General features: G+C 51.6%; 8 protein-coding genes across 8 annotated transcripts; 3 read left to right on the plus strand and 5 right to left on the minus strand.

The window, feature by feature from the left end:
- Positions 1-289: 289 nt before the first annotated feature.
- On the minus strand, positions 290-4,243 carry CC77DRAFT_226612 (DENN-domain-containing protein). The gene is made up of 6 exons (XM_018530733.1): positions 3,403-4,243; positions 1,556-3,294; positions 1,195-1,501; positions 888-1,145; positions 610-837; positions 290-561 (listed from the first exon to the last, which is right to left on the minus strand). The coding sequence occupies exons 1-6, from the start codon at positions 4,037-4,039 to the stop codon at positions 413-415; spliced, it is 3,318 nt and encodes a 1,105-aa protein (XP_018383731.1). The 5' UTR covers positions 4,040-4,243; the 3' UTR covers positions 290-412.
- A 2,030-nt stretch (positions 4,244-6,273) lies between these two features.
- CC77DRAFT_227047 (hypothetical protein) lies at positions 6,274-7,997 on the minus strand. Its single transcript, XM_018530735.1, has 3 exons — positions 7,794-7,997; positions 7,020-7,635; positions 6,274-6,788 (listed from the first exon to the last, which is right to left on the minus strand). The coding sequence occupies exons 1-3, from the start codon at positions 7,865-7,867 to the stop codon at positions 6,516-6,518; spliced, it is 963 nt and encodes a 320-aa protein (XP_018383732.1). The 5' UTR covers positions 7,868-7,997; the 3' UTR covers positions 6,274-6,515.
- Positions 7,998-8,110: 113 nt separating this feature from the next.
- Positions 8,111-8,911, plus strand: CC77DRAFT_993871 (protein methyltransferase; the record flags this gene model as incomplete). The annotated part of the gene is made up of 4 exons (XM_018536428.1): positions 8,111-8,189; positions 8,242-8,368; positions 8,562-8,740; positions 8,789-8,911. 4 exons carry the CDS (start codon positions 8,111-8,113, stop codon positions 8,890-8,892), a joined length of 489 nt encoding a protein of 162 aa, XP_018383733.1. The 3' UTR covers positions 8,893-8,911.
- On the minus strand, positions 8,602-10,977 carry CC77DRAFT_1022525 (hypothetical protein). The gene is made up of 8 exons (XM_018525482.1): positions 10,631-10,977; positions 10,492-10,573; positions 10,412-10,436; positions 10,084-10,362; positions 9,799-10,034; positions 9,539-9,752; positions 9,306-9,491; positions 8,602-9,253 (listed from the first exon to the last, which is right to left on the minus strand). Exons 1-8 carry the CDS (start codon positions 10,845-10,847, stop codon positions 9,056-9,058), a joined length of 1,437 nt encoding a protein of 478 aa, XP_018383734.1. The 5' UTR covers positions 10,848-10,977; the 3' UTR covers positions 8,602-9,055.
- A 21-nt stretch (positions 10,978-10,998) lies between these two features.
- Positions 10,999-11,968, plus strand: CC77DRAFT_226917 (hypothetical protein). Its single transcript, XM_018530734.1, has 4 exons — positions 10,999-11,239; positions 11,295-11,372; positions 11,427-11,568; positions 11,632-11,968. Exons 1-4 carry the CDS (start codon positions 11,171-11,173, stop codon positions 11,781-11,783), a joined length of 441 nt encoding a protein of 146 aa, XP_018383735.1. The 5' UTR covers positions 10,999-11,170; the 3' UTR covers positions 11,784-11,968.
- A 1,708-nt stretch (positions 11,969-13,676) lies between these two features.
- Positions 13,677-15,486, minus strand: CC77DRAFT_227269 (mitochondrial carrier). The gene is made up of 8 exons (XM_018530736.1): positions 15,122-15,486; positions 15,028-15,062; positions 14,906-14,979; positions 14,631-14,849; positions 14,394-14,579; positions 14,197-14,342; positions 14,033-14,144; positions 13,677-13,982 (listed from the first exon to the last, which is right to left on the minus strand). The coding sequence occupies exons 1-8, from the start codon at positions 15,296-15,298 to the stop codon at positions 13,855-13,857; spliced, it is 1,077 nt and encodes a 358-aa protein (XP_018383736.1). The 5' UTR covers positions 15,299-15,486; the 3' UTR covers positions 13,677-13,854.
- Positions 15,487-16,289: 803 nt separating this feature from the next.
- Positions 16,290-16,760, minus strand: CC77DRAFT_940981 (hypothetical protein; the record flags this gene model as incomplete). Its single annotated transcript, XM_018534759.1, has 2 exons — positions 16,290-16,607; positions 16,662-16,760. The coding sequence occupies 2 exons, from the start codon at positions 16,758-16,760 to the stop codon at positions 16,290-16,292; spliced, it is 417 nt and encodes a 138-aa protein (XP_018383737.1).
- An 803-nt stretch (positions 16,761-17,563) lies between these two features.
- On the plus strand, positions 17,564-19,777 carry CC77DRAFT_1096877 (hypothetical protein; the record flags this gene model as incomplete). The annotated part of the gene is made up of 2 exons (XM_018529868.1): positions 17,564-18,916; positions 19,724-19,777. The coding sequence occupies 2 exons, from the start codon at positions 17,564-17,566 to the stop codon at positions 19,775-19,777; spliced, it is 1,407 nt and encodes a 468-aa protein (XP_018383738.1).
- Positions 19,778-21,356: the final 1,579 nt, after the last annotated feature.

The raw sequence follows: 21,356 nt of genomic DNA on the forward strand, positions 1-21,356 counted from the left end.
TATATGCCAATCTGGGGCGAGTGAGTGCAGAAAACGCATTACAAAGGTATACTCGCATAATAACCAAATGCTTCTTTTGCACCGCCCAGCATGCAGCCGAGAAACAATTTGCACTGGAGTCGAATTCTGAGTCGATCCGAGCAAAAGCACTTCCAAAACACCCCATGTGATGCAAGATGGTTTTGGAGATGACGTTTTATCCTTCCGTCAGATATCCAATCTGAGAAACAAGCACCGGCCAGCGGACTATCAAGGTCCACTCGCAATGCCATGATGCGCCGAGAACTCCGTCGCTAGGTATGATAAATGCGGTACAGTAATGAGACAGAAAGATGAGAGTCTGTGACGAGAGAGGGAGAGGCATGGAGGTCGGGTTCGTCGTTATAGAGAGCGTAAGGTTGTGGTGTCGAGATCATGAGGTATGGATTTGTGGTGGGCTATTGCCGTTTGGTCCAAGCATGGACGGAATGGGCTTACGGCGGGCCTTCCCTTGAGGGACGCGTGGCACACCTTGAATGACACGAGGCTCTTTCATGAGCGTGGGGTCGAGTTTTGCGGGGACTATCATCTTTGTTAGCATCATCGAGTGAAGGGATGCGTGTAACGTACTTCGGCTGATCACAGAACGATAATCGCCTGGAAAACGCGAATTTGGCGGAGTTGCGGACGCAGTGCGCCAAAGATGATCCGTTGTGTCGGACAGGAAGTCCACCTTCGATTTGTAGAAGAATGATGACTTTCCGCGGTTCCGCTTCGCCAAGATGACTTCATCAAACAGTTTGATGGTGGGATCGTCTGCAGACTTGCTCTCGCGTTCATGTATGAACTCATTGAAAGCTATTGCATGTTAGCATACGCCTAAGAAAGAGTAGGATGGCAACACGTACCTTGCGTCTGCTGTAGCGTTGTGATATACTGTACGTTCTCCGCTGGCAGACTCTTCACGAATTCGTCCATCTTGAATTGATATGTCATACCAGACTTTTTGCGTTCGCCAGTAGCCGGTATCAGATAACGCCGGTAGGTGTAGAATAGACTAGCAAAGCACCGCACGAAAGATGCACGCACTTGGTCGGGTCGGAAAGCCGTCGGGCAGACGATGCAGATCATATCCACGCATCTACCATGGGCGTATGTGCTACAACCTTCACGACATTAGAAAAGCAAATCACACTAAGCGAATCCGAAACTCACCGGTACAGCGATAGAGACCATCATCGGATTTTTCTTCGCATATCGAGCAAAGAGCTTTATCCTCGTGCGGTCTCCATTGCAGGCAATGACCCTCTTGCCATTGCATTGTTGCAGTGTTCCGTACTTGTTGCATAGCCATACCAGGCATAATCGTCGAAGCAGCCAGTGTTGACTGAGCATACACGGATGGGGCATACGAAGACCCCGCCTTGTACTCATGACTCAAAGACGATGTTGATGCGCTCGGCGCGTGGCCAAGGAACGGCTGAGAGGGGCGCCGAATTTGGGGTACACGTTCGAAACCAAACTAGTCACGTTAGTCAATGGACTACCACAATGAAGGGTGTGAAGCCAAACTTACCGATGAACTTCGCCGACTTGAAGTCTCGAAGTGGGCGGATCGCTTCTCGCGAAGATTGGCTTGGAGAGCATAACCAGAATCGCTTCGCGATATAGGGGTACTAGGCATGGGTGGAAAGACCGTCGAGACTGGGGAAACCTTGGGCGAAGGCGGCGATTGGTACGTCTTTATGGTGGTGGCTGTGGATGGTCGGTCGTTGCCACGGCTCGAAGCACTTGACTGCAGGAATGCGTTGTAAATCAAAGGCCTGGAACTAGGCGGTCCGACCACAGTTCCAAAAGACGTAGAATTTAGGCCGACATAGTTCTGGACGGTCGAAGGGTGTGCTCTGTATGAGAAGACACCGGGGTTCTCAGAGGCGAACGTATCGTACGGGAAAGCTTCTACAGCATAAGCTGGCGGTCCAGTAGGCACGCCGTATCGTATATGATGCGGCGCAGATTGTTGAAGTAGAGACATGAGCTTTCGTCGCTGTTGGCGTGGCAGCGATGGTGGTGGTGGACCGTTGGAGACTATTGAATCAGCATCCAGGTCGACGAGAACATAGTCGTCGTCAGGGTAATCAGCGGGCTCATAACGACGCTCGATACCCACGATATATGGGCATGGCGCCTCTATCGTCTGTACCAGACGGGCAGGCAAAATAGGAATGAAGACACCAGCCCATTGGAAGGGATACAGTAGGTTGGTTATCGCCATACTAGCCAAATGTAGCATAGCCGTGTGAGAGGAAAGGAGAATGATTCTGGCTTCCGAGAGCACATACTCAAACAAGGTGATGATGTTGGGTATGGACATGCATCGGAAGAGAGCATAGATATCGATGTTTCGGGAGCCGGGGAGCTCGTTGACTGCCTCCTTTCGAGCGTACATGCGAAGCTCGCGAACTGCTAGTTCAACTTGCGTAATGGAGGTGATCGGACTAAGAGCCTCTGCACACAGATTGACGACGTATCGCTCAAGCGGCTGCCACATACCTACTCGCGGTGAGCTGGCGGGGACTCGGAGGATGGCACCCGTGGTCATTGGGACAACGACGGCCTTTAGCCACTCCTTCCAGAAGGGCGTTAGACTCGCATCTCGACCCATGACACCATAAGCACGGGGTATCCAGAGTCCAGTGTCTCCGTCAGTAAGACCCTCGATCTTGGATGCTGCACCATGCCTCACTGGGCGAAGCAGATCGGTCATCAACTGGATTTTTTCCTCTACAGCGCCAATCTGGTCGTCCAGATCTTCGCGCTCCTCGGAGTCAGGAGCCACGGATGGAAGCTTAGTTAGGAGTTGGGATAGTTTCGCGCGTTCCAATGCTAGACGTTCACCCAGGCTGCTCGCCAATTCTCGCTCTTCTGGGTTCATGTGCAAGTTTCTCCATTCTTCACATTGGCGCTCAAGACCCTCTGCAGCTGTGGCGTTCAGTGGCAGCCAAACGATGATGCAGATGCCATAAAGTTTGGAGCCGTCTCCGTTGGTCATGGCAAATCCATGCCATTGGCTCTTTGGTCGCTCGTCAGATGAGACGACACTAACATCGTTGGGAAATGCAAACATGGGCACGTAGTCAGGAAATGGGTTCCGCCTCTTAAGTTCCTCGACCATGTTCCGGGGTGGATAACGGTCCAGCAGCACAGGCTCGTAGCGACGGAGAAGAGGATGCATGTCTGGATCAGGCTGAAAGGGCTGTGGTGCTGGTATGACAGAGTTGTACCCGGACATGCGCTTCGACGTTCGAATTGAGGCTGTATGCACGTCAGTCAAGATCGAGGAAAAAGCAAACGACCCATGTCAGGTCCAAGGCCCAGCCCTGCAAAGATCCTGGTCGGGCGTGAATGTGGAAGGTGACTTACATTGTCTCGCTGTCGACGACTGGCGCTTCAGGCTGCTCTGCATGGTGGAGATACGGCGACGGATGCTTCCAACACCGGACCTGAGATTTCCAACGCCGTCGTCATTGTTGGCTTGTGACACGCGCTGTGGTCTGGGACGCGGCCTTGTGGGGGTGGAGCGGGCCTGTTGCGCAACACCAGCAGTAAACTGTATTTCCTCGAGAAAGGTATCCCGCTCGGAAGCGAACTTGCGCAGTGCAATGTCGAATTCCTGGTCGCTGAGGCCAGAGCCGCCAAGCTGCAGGCCCTTGATGGTGGCGCTGCTACGATTGCTTGCAGTCTGCTTGGAATCGGAGCCAATGCCGACGATTGTACCATTGGACTGGCGGTTTTCGCTGAATCGGTTCGCAGACCTCCGTCGAGTGGTGTCAGCATTGGACAGGCCGTCCTGGGAGGTTGGGCGGATTGAGTCTGTCTCGAGGGCGCGGTCCTCCTCGATGGTCTCGTCGACCGGGGGTTGTGCAAGCGGCGAGGTTACTATGCCATTGTTCTGGGTGCGCTCGTCGTAGACCTGCGAGGACTCGATGCCAGATATGAAGAAATAGTCGGCCAGCGGGGTGGACGACTGGTCGGCCGTGGACGAGGGAGCGGGCGCCATGTTAGGTCGTGGGCATAGGATATCCAAAAAAGATGGGCAATCAAAGAGCGTCGTGGGGTGCGCGGGCGCGGCGTGTAGGACGTCGAGTCGGCGTGTGTCTCTAGGTCATTGGAGATTGGACGCCAGCTCCAACGGTGGTTTGTGATGGGGCAGCGTACGGCTTATGCACGGCAGAGGCAGAGCGTGTGCGACGGGGACAGAGAAAGCGGTTGCACGGGCGGCGGCCTGGCAGCGAAACGAGCGGGGGAGCTTAGCCGGAAGCTGCGACTGGGCAGAGTGGTCGCGAACTGGTGTCGCAGAGCGTCTTGTATAGCCAACTGTTGCTTGTTTGCGGGCGAAAAGAGTGAATGGGGAGAGGGTTGGCGGAGAAGGGTTCAGTGCACACTGCGCTCGGTCACAGGCGATTCAAATGGACAGGCTCCGGCCTGTTCGAGCAACTAACCCACATGCACCCTCGTCGCAGGGCTCACACCCGCTTGCGCTCTTATCGCTCGCAGAAGACAGTCTAGCGCTTAACAGCTCCCGCGTCGACTGCCCCTCGGCCTGGACCGGACTGCTGCACCTCGCAACAAGCTCGACCTGTCAGCGTTGCCGGCGGAGAGGCGAGGCTGACGATGCAAGGCACCCGCGCACTCCAAAGTGTATTTGCGCCCAGCGTTTGGATCCAATGTCGCCATCCGTGGTACTCTCGCCGTCGCGCCCCATGGACATGCTGCATCCAGCACAGGCATATCCGTCGCTGTGCCGTCGTCCCATGTCGCCCTGTTAGACCCTGTCCTCGGAAAGCACGACCAGGGGGCTGCGCATGGATTGGGAAGGCACGGCCTGGGGCCTATCCGCTTTGGGACGGCGCGCGATTGGCAGAGGGCTGAAGTGGGATTGGCTGCGGGCCAAGCACTGGCTGTCGGCATGGCAGCATTGCGCGTTCAGGGGTCGTCAAATGGCTGCTGGCGACCAACACGACTGTTATTAGGCCACAAACACTGGTGGTGTGCGTCCAATTTGCATGTGTTTCACCTTCGGCGTACAGCACGCATACACGGCATCGCACTCTGCCCAGGAATAGGGGCACACATGCTGTGTACCCTATACGATCCCATACTACGGTTCACTGCCTGCACTGCACATCTTCAACCTCCGAAACAAAGAAATTCAAATGCCCCACAACCACCTGCAAACGGCCGAACATTTCTCTAAACGCCCATGGCATCATCTACTGTACCTGTCAACAGCATGCTGCACTCCTCACTGCCAACAAACACTCTTACAATCGCCGCCATGCCTTGTCTTGTCTTGCCTTGCCTCGTCTCGCCATGCATGTGCATAGATAGCTGCCGTACGCCAGCCCGGCATCGTATGCTCTGACCACCATCTAAACCGTTGCCGTTTCAACTCTGCTTGCCGGACTGTACAAAACGGTGCATGTCTTCCTACGGGACATGGTGCCGCATATGTCTTGACTACCGTGCTCGAGCTGCGCATCCGTCCAGCCAGAGACATATGTAGGATATGCACATGTCGATCCCGCTGTGGATAGCCGATTCCGACACAAAGTCCTCAACCGTCACTGCTTGTGCGAGCGCGTTTAATCTGACAGCTGCAGCCACCTCGAACAAGTCAGTCAGTGCTCTCCCAACTTTCGTATCTCACAATTGAATGCATACTTGGTGGCGTGATGATCAAACATATCAAAAGCCCACATTTGACCGAGATAAGATGACACCTCTGCGATCGCCCGACCCTCGAGCAGTTCGTGAGATTGTCATGTCCAGTTCCCGTGTCTGTCGACTCGTCGTACCAGGATTAGTGACAGCGTCTGGGGTACCCTGCTCTCTCTGCCGTGCTTCACCAAATTCTCATGTTGATTCCCCATCGGCCTTGTCGGACTTCATCAGAGATGATCGCTTTATCGCTCCACCTGCTTGTTGCATTGGAGGTCAATGCTGCAAGTCTATAATTGCTTTCTTAGGAGAATTGTTTCCGTGGTTCTGACGAAATCGATGGCTTGATCATCGACGCTGCCCTTGCTTTTCCGTACGCTTCGCCTGGCGATCGTCCAAGAGATCCTCCTCCGCATTCCGGCTGTCTAATTCGAAATACCCATGTACTGTGTAACATCACTCTGGAGGTGGATCGTTATTACAAATTACCAACAGATTCTTCGCAAATCCCCACACCTCTGTTACGGACATGTATATAGCCGGTGGCAGACAAACATGCTGTGGTACGCATATAAATATAGTCCAAAGTTTACTTTTCACTGTTCGGCGATGTTGTTTGGACCACTCGACTCATGTTGACATCACGCACGGAGCAGGTTCCGAATGTCCAGGTGGCTTCAGCAAGTGCAAGGCTAGTTCGATACTGCCAGACCAAGCGCTTGGAACTGCAGGTACCGGCGCCAGAACCTTCGGTCGGAGATATACAATCCCTAGCGACGTTAGACAGGGCCATGCAAACTTTATTGTAGACTCCCTCAGCGTCGAGCCGTAAGCCATCCAGTACTGAGAGAGCCTCTGTCGCCCAATGCACTTCGCCATTGGATAGCAAGCTGGCCTAACACTCTCTTGTTGTCTTCCGTAATGGAGTCTGTCATGTCTTCGTCGTTATCGCTAGGCTGGTGATCAAGAAGAAAAGCTACCTGCACCACGTCCCGTGGGCTCAGTATCGGCGCACTGGGACCTGAAGGTTGCATATCCCAATTAAGTGGTGTCGATCTGAGAGGTGGTTTCGGGTTTACACTGACTGCCTATTGGGAGTCAGTGGTGGTTTGATGCCTACTAGGGCTATGGTTGTTGTGGTAGGCTATCTGAAGCAGCGAAATAGCGCCGGATCTACACCACTGCCGGATCGGACTCTGCGATCGAGCTAGTGATGGAGCCGAAATCCTCAAGTCAAAGCCACACGGCCTGACTCGTTGTTTGGAATAAATGAATAGTACCGGAACATGAATCGTGATATGTTGAAATCGCTGACGTACCTCTAGACACACAGCAGCTTCTCCCATGTTCTCCAATTGTGCTTCTAGGAGGTATCGTGAACATCCGTTCTTTGGGCCCATCTCTCCGGCTTTTGTGCGAACGCTCAGTAACTGTTGGGCCACGAACTGATACAGTTTGCGGAACGTCCGAACTCTTCCTGACGCTGCCCTCCCTTCTCCTAGGGCCGTCTCCGTATATGTGACAGTGACTGCCAGGACATGATTGCCCTCTTCCTTAAGTTCAAATCTTAGGATACGTTGTAGTGATTCGGCTGGTCCTGGAGAAGCGTTTTCCACCTCTCCTTGCAAGCCAGACAGGTCCAATGGTGAGCCTGTAGGGTTCGAGGGCGTCTGCATATCACCCTGTATCCGCACACCACTAATCGCTTTTGTGTTGTCGGCTGGATCGAGCTCGTTGTTCGCGCATAGTGTACAGGAGAAGGTCTCGCCAACATAGGCGCTCCCGAATGCTTCAGGGAGATTTAGCACAGGACTCAAGACAAATTGATCGTTTGCGTCATCCGGCGTGGGATAGGCGAGTGAGGCTTTGGGAGATATGCCTAGATCTCTAGAGTTCGGGAGAGGGTGCTGCACCGCAAGGGATGGACGAGACAATCTATTAACATCGTTAGTTTGCCAGCTGTGTATTTGACCGGCAGTCGTAGTATACGATGAGGTAGACGAGCCGCTATCAACCTCCATGTAAGATGATGCAAGCATCGGTTTCGTCATGGGCCGGTGTGCCCAGGCTGTGCTGGAAAATCGACAACATACCGCAGAACCTTCAGACTGACAGAATGCGCAGTCTTGAGAGTGTCTCCCATCGCCTGCCCTCGTTGCTGAGCCATATCGACAACCGTCGTGTCGCAAGGACTTGTGACGAAAGCGGCCAGCGTGAGCGGAAGCTTGAGTGGGGCGTAAACCGCACCTGGGTCCAAGCCTTCGGACCGCGGAATTAGCGCGTTGACAAAATTTTGTGATTCGATTACCAAAAGTGATGTAGGAATCGAACTGTGTTGAGATGTTTACTTGTTTGTACACTTGAATCCAATTCCATCACTTTGCAACGTACCAGGATTTTTCTAATTATTATGGGTGTCAAGGCATCATCAGACGATATCCCGCTCCAACGATGTCCAGACATCGCTATCAAGGTTGATACACCAAAAGGTCCGTTCTCTCAGACATCGCGTTCGTTGTAAACAACTGACGTTGTATACAGGGCGTGGTGTGTTCGCTACCAGAGACATACCAGCGCGGACGATCCTAGACATATGCCCAGTATTGATTTTAGGAATAGAAGAAAACAAAAAGCACATAGAAAACACCTCGCTTTATCATTATACCTAGTATGTAATCTCCCACAGCAGGCAGTGTCTTTTCTCACAGACATACATACACTCAGTTTCCCCCAGCCTTTCTACTCATTACTACAGACAGTTGCACTAGTCGCGTCTTAACAGCATCGACATGACTAATCGATGCATCTATTGGAAATGGGATTAGAGATGTTGCAAGTATGAGAAACCTAACTCATCCCAGCAATTGGCCAATTGTAGACAACAATGGCAATAGCAAAGTCGCCCAGGCCGTCATATTCGGATTGGGAAGCATGTTCAACCACTCTACCCAAGAACAAAACGTGGGATGGATGCGTGATACTCAACGCCAAATTATTACGTACCGAGCACTGAGAGATATTCCCGCAGGAGAAGAGCTTTGTAAGTGAAAGAGCTGAAATTGATAGACGGTTGCGCTAACAAATGCAGGCATATCATACGGAAGTCATCTGACCTTCAAAGACGCAGATGCTACACCTCCAACGCCACCGGAAGACGAAATTGAACAGCTTCGAATGATTGAGCCTTATTAAGTAATCTTTGGAAGTACAGAAAGTACAGAGGTCGCAGAATCGTTTACTGCAATACAAGACGCCTACCGGAATGAGACAGAAATTTGGGGGAGATGCGGGTACTGAGTGCGGGGTTAATCATCTACGCCAACATGTACAGTGCCGATGGAAGGATGAGGACATATCATGTGCTGAGAGGCTCAGGCTTTTCTGTCGACGGTGTAACCTCAGCAGAGCTGTTGTTGTCTTCGGCGTCGTTCCTCAGGTCGTATGCGAGCTCGAAGCATTCCTCCAGAAGTTGCGTCACTCGACCTTGGCCATCAGGTATCTCGTCGCCCACCATGAACTTGCCGTCTACTCGCATGTTGTCAATGGAATTTAACTATATTTGAGTTAGCAGGCGTGACAGTGTTTCGATGACGTGGTGCACGAACCTTCATACTGTAGGGGTACAGCTCCCTTGGTGAAGATACACCTCCCAACTTCTTGACTTCAAGCAGGCATTTTCGGAGTGTAGTTAGTTGGTTGTAAATCGGCAGTAGAGCCTCAGATACAGGCTCGGATGTCAAGAGCAGTTGGTAAATGAGAGCGTAGCTCTTCCGGAGAAGGTACAACAATGTCTGTAACTTGTTAGTGGGTCCTCACATTTGGATCTACAGAAGCATACTCTCTGCTCGTAAATCTCCGATGGCCGTCCAAGCGCATCGACAAAGTTACCGTCAACTCGGGCTTCGTCTATACGATCAAGCTGTCGCTGAAAGTCCCAAAGATCCGTCTCACGAAGAGACCATGCCTGAGTTAGGGTAAGCTTTTCGAGCTTGTTTCGTATTGAAAGAAGTTTGTCATAGGTATCCTTGAAAGCGGGCGCAATACGTCCTTGCCTGTCCGTACGTTAGCTGATTCGTGGGGATCATGAATGGTACCAACTTTTGCTTGATCAACGTAACCCATAGCAGATTGCGTCGTAGCAGGGTGCCAATGAGTGTCTTGGCGTCTGGCGCCGGCTCAGGGTGTTCGGTGGCGAGTTGCATTTTGTCGACCATTTCGGCCAGCTTCTCTTCAGTAGTTCCTTCTGTCTCATATGCACGAATGCCGTACTCTTTTAATTCCTCGTCAAGTTTGTTAAGCTCCTCTGAGTACTCCTCAACTTCATCATGTGGGAACTAGATTCCTAGTTAGCATGGGTTATGGAATCGCCATGAATTCACTGACTTTGGACCTTGCATTGCAGCCGCAAAGTGATCTTAGTATTGAGACCAGCTTCTCCCATTTCGGTGTCAGCTCGGGTGTGAGCTCAGACAAGTTGAGCTTCAGTTCTGCTAGCGTCTCCTCGCAAACCTTGATGCGGGCGTCAAGGAGGGTAAGTAAATGAGGGCTGTACTCTTCTCGACCTCTCTCAACATATCGTCGGCAATCTTGTAGGTTCTTGTCGAGTGCTTCCAGGTCCTTTTGTGAATAGAAGGTTGCTTCTTTGAGGTGATCTAGTAAGCGCTGTTTGATGTCAGGAACGTACATAATAAGCTCCGACATACATAAATACCTTGATCGTTGAGATGTAGGAGTATCTTAACAACAGTGTCAGCTGGATCGTAGTAATACATGACATGATTGAAAACTAACACTGCTGGTGGCTCGTGGTTCTTTCCGACGGTCAAATAGGCAAGTGAAATGAGCTGAAAGCAGTCGTCAAGCATGTAATCAACTATGTGACCATATCAGTAACAGCAACCTCCATCGGGCAAGTGGCAACGTGACATACCTTTGTTCTGCTCCAGACGTTTGGTTTCGCGTATCTCGTTGAGGATCATAACCTGCTCGATGACTTGGTCGTACAATTTCAAGACATCTTGGCTCTTGACATAAGTTGACCGATCACGCTTCAATAGTTCAAGCTCCGTCCGTATAGACTGCAGCTTGTCGAGGATGGGCTGCTCTTTCGGATCCAGCGGGATCCGCGGGAGTGGGGAGTCGGTCATCGTGTGCTGCAGACGCGGATCGGCAACAGATGGGGAGATCTTTTGGTGGGGTTGAGGCTAATCCGAACGGTGGTGAAAGCTGCAACTCTGCGATATGCGAAACTTGGAAGTGGCCGGTCGGGAAGCCAAGACGCAGCTTGATAGCGGGGAAAGTGCTCGGACGTCACCGAGGGGCAACCGCGAGAATGCGCTAGCTCCCAAACCAGCTAGACATCGCTAAGCGAAAGCCACGGTTAGCGCCTTCCACACCATCAATTCAATTCACCAGCGCCGAAACTCTCAACATCTCGACTCCCGACAGTATCACGATCACAACCGTCGCAATGTCTACCTCCGAGCTCGCCACCTCTTACGCCGCTCTCATCCTCGCTGATGACGGTGTCGACATCACTGTACGACTCCCGAGGTGCCATTCGCAATCGCGGACACATTGGCTAATTTGAACAGGCCGACAAGCTTCAATCCCTCATCAAGGCCGCAAAGATCGAGGAGGTCGAGCCCATCTGGACGACCCTGTTCGCCAAGGTGCGCATACACGAACACGCTAGAATTCCGAACACGAAATTGATATGTGAATAGGCTCTTGAGGGCAAGGATGTCAAGGACCTGCTACTGAACGTCGGCTCAGGCGGCGGTGCTGCCCCCGCTGCCGGAGGCGCTGCTCCTGCCGCTGGCGGTGCTGCTGATGCCGCACCAGCTGCTGAGGAGAAGAAGGAGGAGGGTATGTTTACCACACGCTTTTTGTGCAACAAGGAACAGAGACTAACACACAACAGAGAAGGAGGAGTCGGACGAGGACATGGGCTTCGGTCTCTTCGACTAAGCGTCTCGTTTCCCTTCCTTTCTTCGACATTTGCCTTTCTCGGGGTTGCAAAACGGATTCATCAGCGGGCATATTCCCATTGCTGGGGTGGGACAGTCACGACTATTCGGTGACACGACTTGCATACGGGCCCTCCCGGAAGAACAAAGACGGCGTCATGAGATATGTTAGGTCGGCAGGTCAATGAATACTTCGAAAAGTGCAAAGAACGGACACATGATGTGATGTCGCAGAACAGAATTACTTCGGCTGCGACAACATTTCAAGAACGGTGATCCATTGGTGCATGGCCTTGGACCAGAAATATGGTGCATGTGATACGTCGACACGATTCTGTCGTCCAGATCACCCACTAACGTTTTACGACTCCGAGATGTAAGCCTAGGGTTACCCTAAACAACTTTGCTTACTGTCCTCAATGTCCTATGGTGCAAGACCCAGCACCGCACTAGCGTGTACACATCGCCGTCCTTCTAGTTCTTTATGTCCGCTAGCCTTTACCATGACTCACCTTTTCAATTGTTTGTAACCGTCGCTATCTGCCTCAGAAACTCGAGTGATGCAACCTTGTTCCTCATGCCCATCCCAGACTTCGATGTTGCCGTACCCATCACCACCCTGCGTTTCATGCTGGATCTAAGCACCCACCAGAAAGACTTGAAGATAGTACATTCAGTAGCGTTCGATCCTGCGCCTTATGTATGTCTTCGAACTTGCACCACCTATCGAGGAGTACTTTTCGCGGCATATTGCTTTCTCTAGTGTGCTTGTACGCTCTTCTAACGCTAGACATGGACGAAAAAGGTGTCAGTGCACATGTCTTTGCACTATCTATTGTGGCACGAGAGCACCCGATGAGTGGCGTCTTAACGAAGACGAGGAATGTTGAAGTTTTCACTCCTTTAGCGCACAGGCTCGTCTCTTCTCGGTCGACAAACTGGGGATCATTGGAAGATTCGGACCAATGATGGACGCTAGTGTCCGGGTGCTAGGAGTACTTCATCTGAAGCCAACTCGTGAAGACTTGCATATTAACAATGGATATGTCGCCTAGTTGAACAGCACGAACACTCTTGTTCCGAGAAATATGAGCGAAATCGAGGGCATGCATGGTGAGCAAGAGACAGAGGGCAGTGAAAGCCCTAGTTCCCTTAGTGTTTGAGACTGATATCAAAAGTCTCCTGCGTAGGGTATGGCTTAGCTGATCAGCAATAGCACAGCAGCTTAGTATAGAGACCTATAGCTCTGCTCCAGTGCACGTCTCGGAGTATACTTGGCTGGTCATATTGATTCCACTGGCAGTAGGGCGAGATAGTGATCGTTGAAGGTACGGGAATGAGAGACCTAGTTAAAGTCGGAGGCTAGTGGTTATTCGTTCTCGAGCTAGATGTGAGAGAAGAGGCGAGGCTGGATAGATAGTGGCATGAATGTTCTGCTAACTCTTGCTTCCTGTGTTGAGCAGAGAAGATAGTGTATTGTCGTGGTACATGGCACGATAAAGATATCTAAAGACAAAGATAGAAGCTGCGATACTTGTATCTGCAACAAATCAACCGAACAGCTTTCGTGTCTTATGGCGAAACCAAAAGAAGCTATTTACAAGTAGGGTCGCTGTGTTTGTCTTTCTGCTTGCTCACCCATCTACACTCTGAGCCCTGGGCTTGCCCAGGTGTTTTAGAAGCTATGTACTTCAAGTCTTTCCATCATCGCCCGCTCTCTTCCTCTTATTGGAGCCCGCACCATTGTCAATTTGTCACCTCTATTGCGCCTACAAAGACCCAAGGTGCACATTTGGATTCACTTGCTTCGGTAATGTTGATTTCGGAGACACTAGCAAGAATATTGCTATGATGTCAATCGGCGATGGGATCTAAGGTGTTCAGTAATAAAAAAGGGCAAGCTTTTTCGGAGCACCCTAAACACTATTCGGGGCAAGAGACAGGGGAAGGCATCTCCACTTTAGAGAGCATTGGATGTCACGCCTATACGGTAAGTCGGCGATGAAGATAGAGACTGATATCAAGACCGGATGCTGCACGTGCGTGCCATGATGATTGCTGTGCTCATTGTGACATACTCGGATCCAGGATAGTTTACATATCCGCTCCGATATAAGCAAAATATGCGCCTACTCCATGCCCCTATGCAGATACAGAGATACAAAGTACGTGAATGTCGACTCGGTCACAAGTCATTCGCGCGAAGAAGCTCCTCGTCGTAAGACATGCCGTTGATGCGCTTCTTGGTGAACTCGAATGCAGTAAAGAAAATCGCGTTGACTATGCAGGAGCGAGACATGGAAACACCAAGGCCTGAGTCAAGTTAGTATTGAATCCCAGAGAGTGTGGAAAGGTATGCTCACCTCGATACATCCGACGACTAAAGAAATGGATCTTCGGGCGCGTTGCCTTGTCCTTTCCTCCCACGAGACAGTTTCGCTGGTAGATACTCTTCGCTGTATCTATTGGAAAAATCTACCAAGGTTGTCAGTACGTCGAGAATGACCGGTGGGATTCAAAATCATACGCATGCCCAGCTGACGAGTCCACAGAGTCCGCCAGCTACAACTACAGCCAGTGGATGTGTTGGTGAGGTGCCGCGCGCATTCGCCAAGACCTGTTTCACACTTTCGTATGTTACAAAGTAGATGCCGGTGCCGATGGAATCTCGAACTATATTTCATCAGCACTTGCATGGCTTCTGTATGGTTGCGGCTCACTTACGTAGATGCAAGTGGAATCCAGAGTATAGCCCTGTCCAACCCCGATGTTTAACCAGATTTTGCGCCGTCTTCCAGGTTCCCAAATTCTGGTAGCTCTTGCGTACCGCTTCGTTCTTGCCGCCGCCGTCGTTGCGCTCAGCCATTAGTACGGAGATTTGAGCGCTCAGTTTCGTCAGTTCGAAAGGACCTGGACGAGATTAGCCAGGTACCCATGTGAAAAGCAACAGCCATCTCGTACATGCGATGACTGTGATAGCAGCGCCGGCATTGACGCCTGCCAGGCCAAAGCATGCAATGGTCGAAAACGTGGGCCATGCATCTCGGGTGTTCGCAACAACGAGCGGTGAAGTTCCGGTGGTCTGGTAAATCCAATTATCGAGCGCGTACTTGGATCGTTGGTAGATGGAGAATGACACGGTACGGACGAGGGTTATGCTTGCGAGAGGAGACCAGACACCTATGACGCGTACATTAGCATGTGATGGATGCGCAGCTGTGAAGGGCGAAGCTTACCACGGTAGAAGCCGTGGAAGCCCTCAGTCTTGTAGGTGTGGCGAACGCAGTCGGCAAAGGAGTTGAACTTGTAGCTATGCGATGTTAGCCGTGGTGTAGGCGATGTTGGGTGTCTGGCGTACGCTTGTAGTCGGGTCTTGACTGAGTCCAGAGGATACTGGAAGCTATCAGCAATCACGAGGTCGGTAATCTTGGACTGTATACAGGCCCACGTACTGCGGCAAATGTAGATAGCAGACTGCTGGAGCTTGCAGCGACCTCGGTGCGGTACTTCTTGGTCCATCGCTTTGCCTGCTCACTACGCAGGACGGCTCTTGAAACCTCGGTCAGATTTCTGGGTCTATTTGGAATGTCCTGTTGTACATTTGGCCTCCCCTCCTCCTGCTTAGGCATACTGGCTATCGCTAGCTGTGGAAGACGCTGCAGTCTTCCTACGGCAATCGCGATCGGGCCAGCAGCCGGGCAAGCTCCATGAAGGCCGCGGCGATGTCCGGCTCGACGGATGCAACGGGTGTGCGCGATTGGCGTCAAGCGTCGAGGTTTGTGGTCGAGAGCAGCTCGGGCGACAATGGCTGATGTTGGCGAATGTGTATGGATGCGGAGCGTCGTGGTGGAATGGTGGGGTTAAGCTCACGCTTTGTGCAACTCGCATCCCCGAAACAGTCTAACGGCCACGGAAGGATGAAGCCATTGGCTGCAGGGGGGCGATCGACGCAACGAGCTGCACTTGAATCTGGCTCAACGTGCCTCAATATCCCTCATCCAACACATGCGAATCGATCAGCGTCTTCACATACCAACACATGACTTTGCTCTCGAATCGTGCTTCCCGCTACTCGCCCACAGCTCGTGGTATGGCGCACCCTGGGAAGCTACCACAGCTGGATGCGGGGTTTGCTCACATGTGAAGCTTAACACCATCCATGTCTATTGCTCCGGCAAATCACAGAGCATCTATATGGCAGCTACGGCACTTGACCAGACCTGTTCCGTCATGCATCATGTATACGACGACATGCTGTGTTACCATGGCCTTCTCTGTCGCTACAGCTCCGCCTTCACTGTCCGAGGTCGAACAAACTACAGTCGAGTTCAAGCTGGCACAGAGTGCGTGTGACACGAGGCTACCGGCCGCGGACCATGGTACATGCTTTTCCAGCTTCACAACCATAGTAGATCCAAACAAGCATCGTCTTTGTGTTAACAATCTTCCGATCCAGTCCACATACTAGGCACGGCTCCGAGGAAGCGGCCTTGTTCATAGATTTGTGAATTTCGCATGATAAAATTATCTCTTGCTGAGTAACTTTTGTACCTTCCTTCAATCATACAGCGAACTGCTTTGGCATTGCCGTCACCTACAGCCTTGCCACACTTTCAGATCTCAGTCTTTCTTTCCCATAATCTTCCTCAGTTCGGCATCGTTGTCGGACCTTTCAACTGGCACCTTTTGGTTCTCGTCGACCTTTCGCTGTTTCTTCTTGCGAATGTCTCCCATGAGGGCTTCGCTGAAGGTTCCTTTATCATCGTCTAGCCTCTCTATCTGACCGTGACGCCTCATACTCTCCTTGTGCCAGCTAATCTGCCCGCCATCTGCTTCTCGGTGTCTTTTGGCGTTCAATTTCGCTGCTCGTATCGAGGTTCGGGCGTATACGAAGAGAAGACCAGCCATAGTGAGGGCTGCAAGGGGTGCCATTATGGTCTGGGAATCATTAGCTGATGTCAACACTGACAAGCTCGGAAACACATTTCGTACCCGGCCATTGATAATACCACGACCCCTCGTAAGGCGCGCTGCTGCATTTGCCGAAGTTGGCTTGGACGTCTCGCTCATGCCATCGGCAGCCTTGGGCATAGAAAGTCTGCCGCCCATGATGAAAGTAGCTAAAGTTAGGAGTGTCAATGTCGGTGGTGGGGATGGTGTGATATCTTCGGTGATTGCCGTGTTTGCTTCAGGATTCAGGATCCGGGAAAGTTTGAACTGCTATCATGTGCTGGCATGTTTCCCAACCAGCTTTTGTCAAGGCAGGCTCAATTCACTTGACTGACATACAGTTGCTTGCCTAGTCGAGTCGTGTGTCGCAGGTGGGCGCCCGGGGGGAGGTCTAGAAGCCATGAGGTAATCGACCAAGTAGCTATCACAAGCGGTTAGCGCGAAAGCACCTCCGACATGTCCGCAAACCGAGGTCGCGTCATCGCCGGCTGCTTCCCTAATCGCAAAATCTTATTTCCCATATTACCAAGCGGCATACATCGGCCATCTAGAAGGCATTGCGTGACAATTGCAGGCCCCTGTTTGACCTTCCATCGCTTCTATTCTGGAACATCTGGCTTGTACAGCAAGCAGCCTTACTGCATACTGCACCTGCACCATTGGATTACCAAATCGTCCAATCCAGTCTCTGACTGCAGTAGTAGATTTGGAAGCTAGGTGCTCTGACGTATTCTATAAGTATCTGCCGTTGTCCCGCTGCATCTTTAATGCAAAGAACAGCGACCTTTAGACTGCGAGCTCTATCGACGAGTCTTCGTACCATTACCCCTCCATCTCCAGGACAAACCTCCCTGCTCCGACCGCACTTCCGCCTTTCACAAACCGCAGTGGCATCCGCACGTTTGTCAAACCTCGCATCTCATTTCTCTACATCAGGCATCAGGATGTCGTCGCAGACCAAGGAATGCGATTACTTAGTAATCGGAATTGGTAGTGGAGGTATTGCCTCCGGCCGACGAGCTGCCAAACACGGTGCAAAAGTCATCGCGATCGAATCGTCAAGATACGGCGGTACTTGTGTGAACGTCGGCTGCGTGCCGAAGAAAGTCACCTGGAACGCGGCTGCGATTGCCGAGACCTTCAAAGACGCAAAGGCATACGGCTTCAAGGTTGGTGGGGTCCCCGACTTTGACTGGCCCTACTTCAAGAAGAAGCGCGACGACTACGTCAAGCGACTGAATGGCATCTACGAGAACAACTTGAACAAGGATGAGATTGAGCATTTGAGAGGTCGGGCCAAGTTCGTCGCTAAGGACGAGGTTGAGGTTGCGCTCCATGACGGAGGCTCGCAGCGCATCAAAGCAAAGCACATACTCATCGCAACCGGTGGAAGACCGAAGCTACCCGACATTCCTGGAAAGGAACTCTGCATTAGTAGCGATGGATTCTTCGACCTCGAGAAGCAACCCAAGAGCATCGCAACTAGCGGCGCAGGATACATTGGTGTCGAGATGACCGGCATGCTTCACGCACTCGGCTCGAAAACACACTTCTTCATCCGCGGCGACAAGCTCCTCCGAACGTTTGATCCCATGATTCAAGACACTGTAACCCAGGAGTACGAACGTCAAGGCATCAACCTATACAAGGGTACCCAGATTACCAAGGTAGAGGATATCGGCAACGGCATGAAGCGTGTGACCTACCAGAACAACGAGACAAAGAATGAATCAACCGTCGAGGTCGAAGAGGTGCTGTTCGCGACTGGCCGCGACCCCGAAATCGAGGATCTCAAGATCAAGGACTTTGGCATCAAGCTCAACGATAAAAACCATATCGTGACCGATGAGTACCAAAACACTTCCATCCCCAACATCTACGCTATCGGTGACGTCTGTGACCGTGGCTTCGAACTTACCCCAGTTGCCATCGCTGCTGGCCGACGCCTCTCAGATCGTCTATTCAACAACCAACCCAAAGCTCACCTCGAATATGAGAACATCCCCTCCGTTGTTTTCGCCCACCCAGAGATCGGATCTATCGGTCTGACTGAGCCTGAGGCCCGCGAAAAATACGGCGACAAGATCAAGATCTATAAGACTGAGTTCAAGGCCATGTACTTCGCTATGATGGACCCTGAAGAGAAGCAGCCGACAGCATACAAGATCATCTGCGCAGGTGAGAATGAAAAGGTCGTCGGTCTGCACATCCTAGGCCAAGGAAGCAGCGAGATTCTGCAAGGATTCGGTGTGGCAATCAAGATGGGTGCCACCAAGAAGGACTTCGACAGCTGTGTGGTAAGTACTCCCCCAATCTTCCTATCCCGTTTTGTCGTGCGTCCGTGGATGCATATGCGGCAGTGCTTCGGTTATCGACTGCAGCAGCTGCCACGTTTGCGGGGGAAAGGAACGGCATTCTGCGTTAGGCGTTTGATGACACGGATGCTAACATGTGCTTCCTTTCACAGGCTATCCACCCCGTGTCGGCCGAGGAACTCGTCACCATGACTTAGACCAATTGGCATCTCGTGCACTTGTCCCACTTGTGACAGTGTATAGATTAGGAGAGATAGACTATATTGGCAAAGATCAGAGAAATGGTAGTAATCGTTGTTCATGGCTGTGCATACCCATACTGATACGTATGCTTCCAAACATCTTCTTCATGTGCAAAGCTTATGCTCAACCACTTTGCCACACAATTGCAGCGCAACATGTTCTCTCAAACATTGCGATACATCCAGTCGATTTCACTCCCATCCCTCGGGGCTCAATGACCCTTCCGACAGTAACCCTGCAGCTCCAAGGTCTTGGAGTAGAGCTTATTCCCTCACCATTCCGAACAATACCCATACTCAAGGCACAAGATATCGGTACGTACCTGCACTACTAGCATGGGAAGGGTCTAACCGTCATTATCAAACTAATGCATATGTGATACGACATCTGTTAGTTTTGGGGTTTTAGCTAGAAAAACAGAGCAAAAGGGCTCTATTGCGCGTCTTCTTGGTTGCTGTAGCCGGTGGCTTTGCGACGGCTTATTTGACCGATGCCTGTTGCAATGTACATGCAGGGCATTGCAGGGTATGATTGAGTTTGGTTTAGGGTCTCGTCTCTCCCGAGGTCGCTCTTGGTATTGCGTGTACGTGGTACATGTGAGATTCCGATTCATATACCTTCGATGCTTTTTACGTGTACCTGTGTGTCTACATGTGCATGTACCCCGGACTTTGAGTATGTGTGGGTGTGTCAGAATAAGTTAAAACGAGTAAAAAGCAATGGACTGACTGTGACTACGTGTTGTCGTATCGCTTACCGAGAAATGGGAAGAAGGGATGATCATAGTCGATCATCATATCGTTTGCGTTATCCCTCGTGGTGAGGGATGAGCATGATAACAAGGTGTGATATAGGTCAGGTTCTCGCGCTCTAGTATGCGCCGTTCCTGGGAACTGGGTGTTGAATATGCTGCGTGTATTTCAACATCATTACTTCATGACCGTGATCTGCTTTGTGGAAATGGCGATAGAATGGACAAAGTAAAGGAGCATGCCACTGGCCACCTTATTGCTTGATTGGCTGCCTTTCATCATGCAAGTCTGCCAATTCTCATCACACGCTCATTTCCCATCATATTTACCGCCCACGCCGCCCTGCCTGCCCTGCCTGCCCTGCATTGACAGGAAAGAACCAACGGGTCCTCCCCGCGTTCGCTTGGGGTATTTCGCGGGGTGGCTGCCAGTCTATCGTCTAATATGCTATGCAGTCTTCAACGTGCATTACCACCGGCACCAGCTGGACCCACATATGTAACCTATCGCAACCTGAGCTACTAACATGCCCTGCACACCCTTCTAAGCACAAAATGAATTTCGTCTTGTGATCGAGAACGAGTTTTGCTGATGTTACAACATAATCATTATTGTTGTTCGTTAATGGACCCTGCAGTAGATGTCGATATGCTGTGAAACGGAGAATCTCCATCCCACCACTTAGAGTTCAGCCGAAAACCTGGTCCCTGGCTGCTCCCTTGTGTGGCGTGAACGCCCTTCTTCATACCCATGCCGACTGGCGTTTATGGCTTCCAGAAGATCGCTGTTGGTGACGACGATGAACCACACCTAAACGTTATTTCTTTTTTAGCACGCGATTTAGGGCAACGGAGGCGCGTTCTCCGCGTTAACGTCAAGGAAAATTGAATGCTCCCCGGATTCGCTCACTGTGTCTCTCCACACTTGCGCACACACCGTTGCAAGCCACGGTGTGGAGACTCTATCGTTGCTGTGCTGTAGTGCGGCGGAGGGGGCGCCAATACAGTGATGACCTGCATCGCACTGACACCTCGTGCCTGCGCCGAGTGTCCAGAATCATGCTACGGACTGACCGCTCCGTGTTGATCAATGTTCTAGACAATTAGAAAGGAGGTGTGTTTGAATCTCATACTATTCATGTCCATCTCACCCAAGCAAGGCAGGTCCCTGATGTACCAGCGTCTGGAGTTCCCGGGGTCTCCCCCATGATACCGCCGAACCCCGGGTTATTCGTATGCGAGATATGCCGCTAATGCGCATCGAACCGGGGTCTATTTAGCGTCAACGCGAACATCAAGCCGTCGCTATGCACATTGACTCGAAGTGGTGTGCTTCCGCACCCTAGCGGCTGAGCTTCTGATAAAGGCACCGAGGCCGCTCCCCGCCATGACACAAAGCGCATTCGATACGGGCCTCCACATCGGAGC

This window comes from Alternaria alternata (assembly GCF_001642055.1).
Source record: "Alternaria alternata strain SRC1lrK2f unplaced genomic scaffold CC77scaffold_16, whole genome shotgun sequence".
In the NCBI taxonomy this organism is placed as follows: Eukaryota; Fungi; Ascomycota; class Dothideomycetes; order Pleosporales; family Pleosporaceae; genus Alternaria; species Alternaria alternata.

What these genes read in the sequence shown, in the direction of transcription:
- CC77DRAFT_226612 (XM_018530733.1), bottom strand. Translation starts at nt 4,039, where the DNA reads ATGGCGCCCGCTCCCTCGTCCACGGCCGACCAGTCGTCCACCCCGCTG. An exon ending in GTCGTCGACAGCGAGACAAT is followed by an intron (nt 3,295 to 3,402) that starts GTAAGTCACCTT and finishes ACGTGCATACAG; the next exon opens with CCTCAATTCGAACGTCGAAG. An exon ending in TCGTTCTGTGATCAGCCGAA is followed by an intron (nt 562 to 609) that starts GTACGTTACACG and finishes CAAAGATGATAG; the next exon opens with TCCCCGCAAAACTCGACCCC.
- CC77DRAFT_227047 (XM_018530735.1), bottom strand. Translation starts at nt 7,867, where the DNA reads ATGGCTCAGCAACGAGGGCAGGCGATGGGAGACACTCTCAAGACTGCG. An exon ending in GTCAGTCTGAAGGTTCTGCG is followed by an intron (nt 7,636 to 7,793) that starts GTATGTTGTCGA and finishes CGATGTTAATAG; the next exon opens with ATTGTCTCGTCCATCCCTTG. An exon ending in AAGCTGCTGTGTGTCTAGAG is followed by an intron (nt 6,789 to 7,019) that starts GTACGTCAGCGA and finishes GACTCCCAATAG; the next exon opens with GCAGTCAGTGTAAACCCGAA.
- CC77DRAFT_1022525 (XM_018525482.1), bottom strand. Translation starts at nt 10,847, where the DNA reads ATGACCGACTCCCCACTCCCGCGGATCCCGCTGGATCCGAAAGAGCAG. An exon ending in CCTACATCTCAACGATCAAG is followed by an intron (nt 10,363 to 10,411) that starts GTATTTATGTAT and finishes GACATCAAACAG; the next exon opens with CGCTTACTAGATCACCTCAA. An exon ending in CGGAGATTTACGAGCAGAGA is followed by an intron (nt 9,492 to 9,538) that starts GTATGCTTCTGT and finishes AACAAGTTACAG; the next exon opens with ACATTGTTGTACCTTCTCCG.
- CC77DRAFT_226917 (XM_018530734.1), top strand. Translation starts at nt 11,171, where the DNA reads ATGTCTACCTCCGAGCTCGCCACCTCTTACGCCGCTCTCATCCTCGCT. An exon ending in ATGACGGTGTCGACATCACT is followed by an intron (nt 11,240 to 11,294) that starts GTACGACTCCCG and finishes TAATTTGAACAG; the next exon opens with GCCGACAAGCTTCAATCCCT. An exon ending in TGAGGAGAAGAAGGAGGAGG is followed by an intron (nt 11,569 to 11,631) that starts GTATGTTTACCA and finishes ACAGAGAAGGAG; the next exon opens with GAGTCGGACGAGGACATGGG.
- CC77DRAFT_227269 (XM_018530736.1), bottom strand. Translation starts at nt 15,298, where the DNA reads ATGCCTAAGCAGGAGGAGGGGAGGCCAAATGTACAACAGGACATTCCA. An exon ending in TGGATTCCACTTGCATCTAC is followed by an intron (nt 14,343 to 14,393) that starts GTAAGTGAGCCG and finishes GATGAAATATAG; the next exon opens with TTCGAGATTCCATCGGCACC. An exon ending in TAGTCGTCGGATGTATCGAG is followed by an intron (nt 13,983 to 14,032) that starts GTGAGCATACCT and finishes AACTTGACTCAG; the next exon opens with GCCTTGGTGTTTCCATGTCT.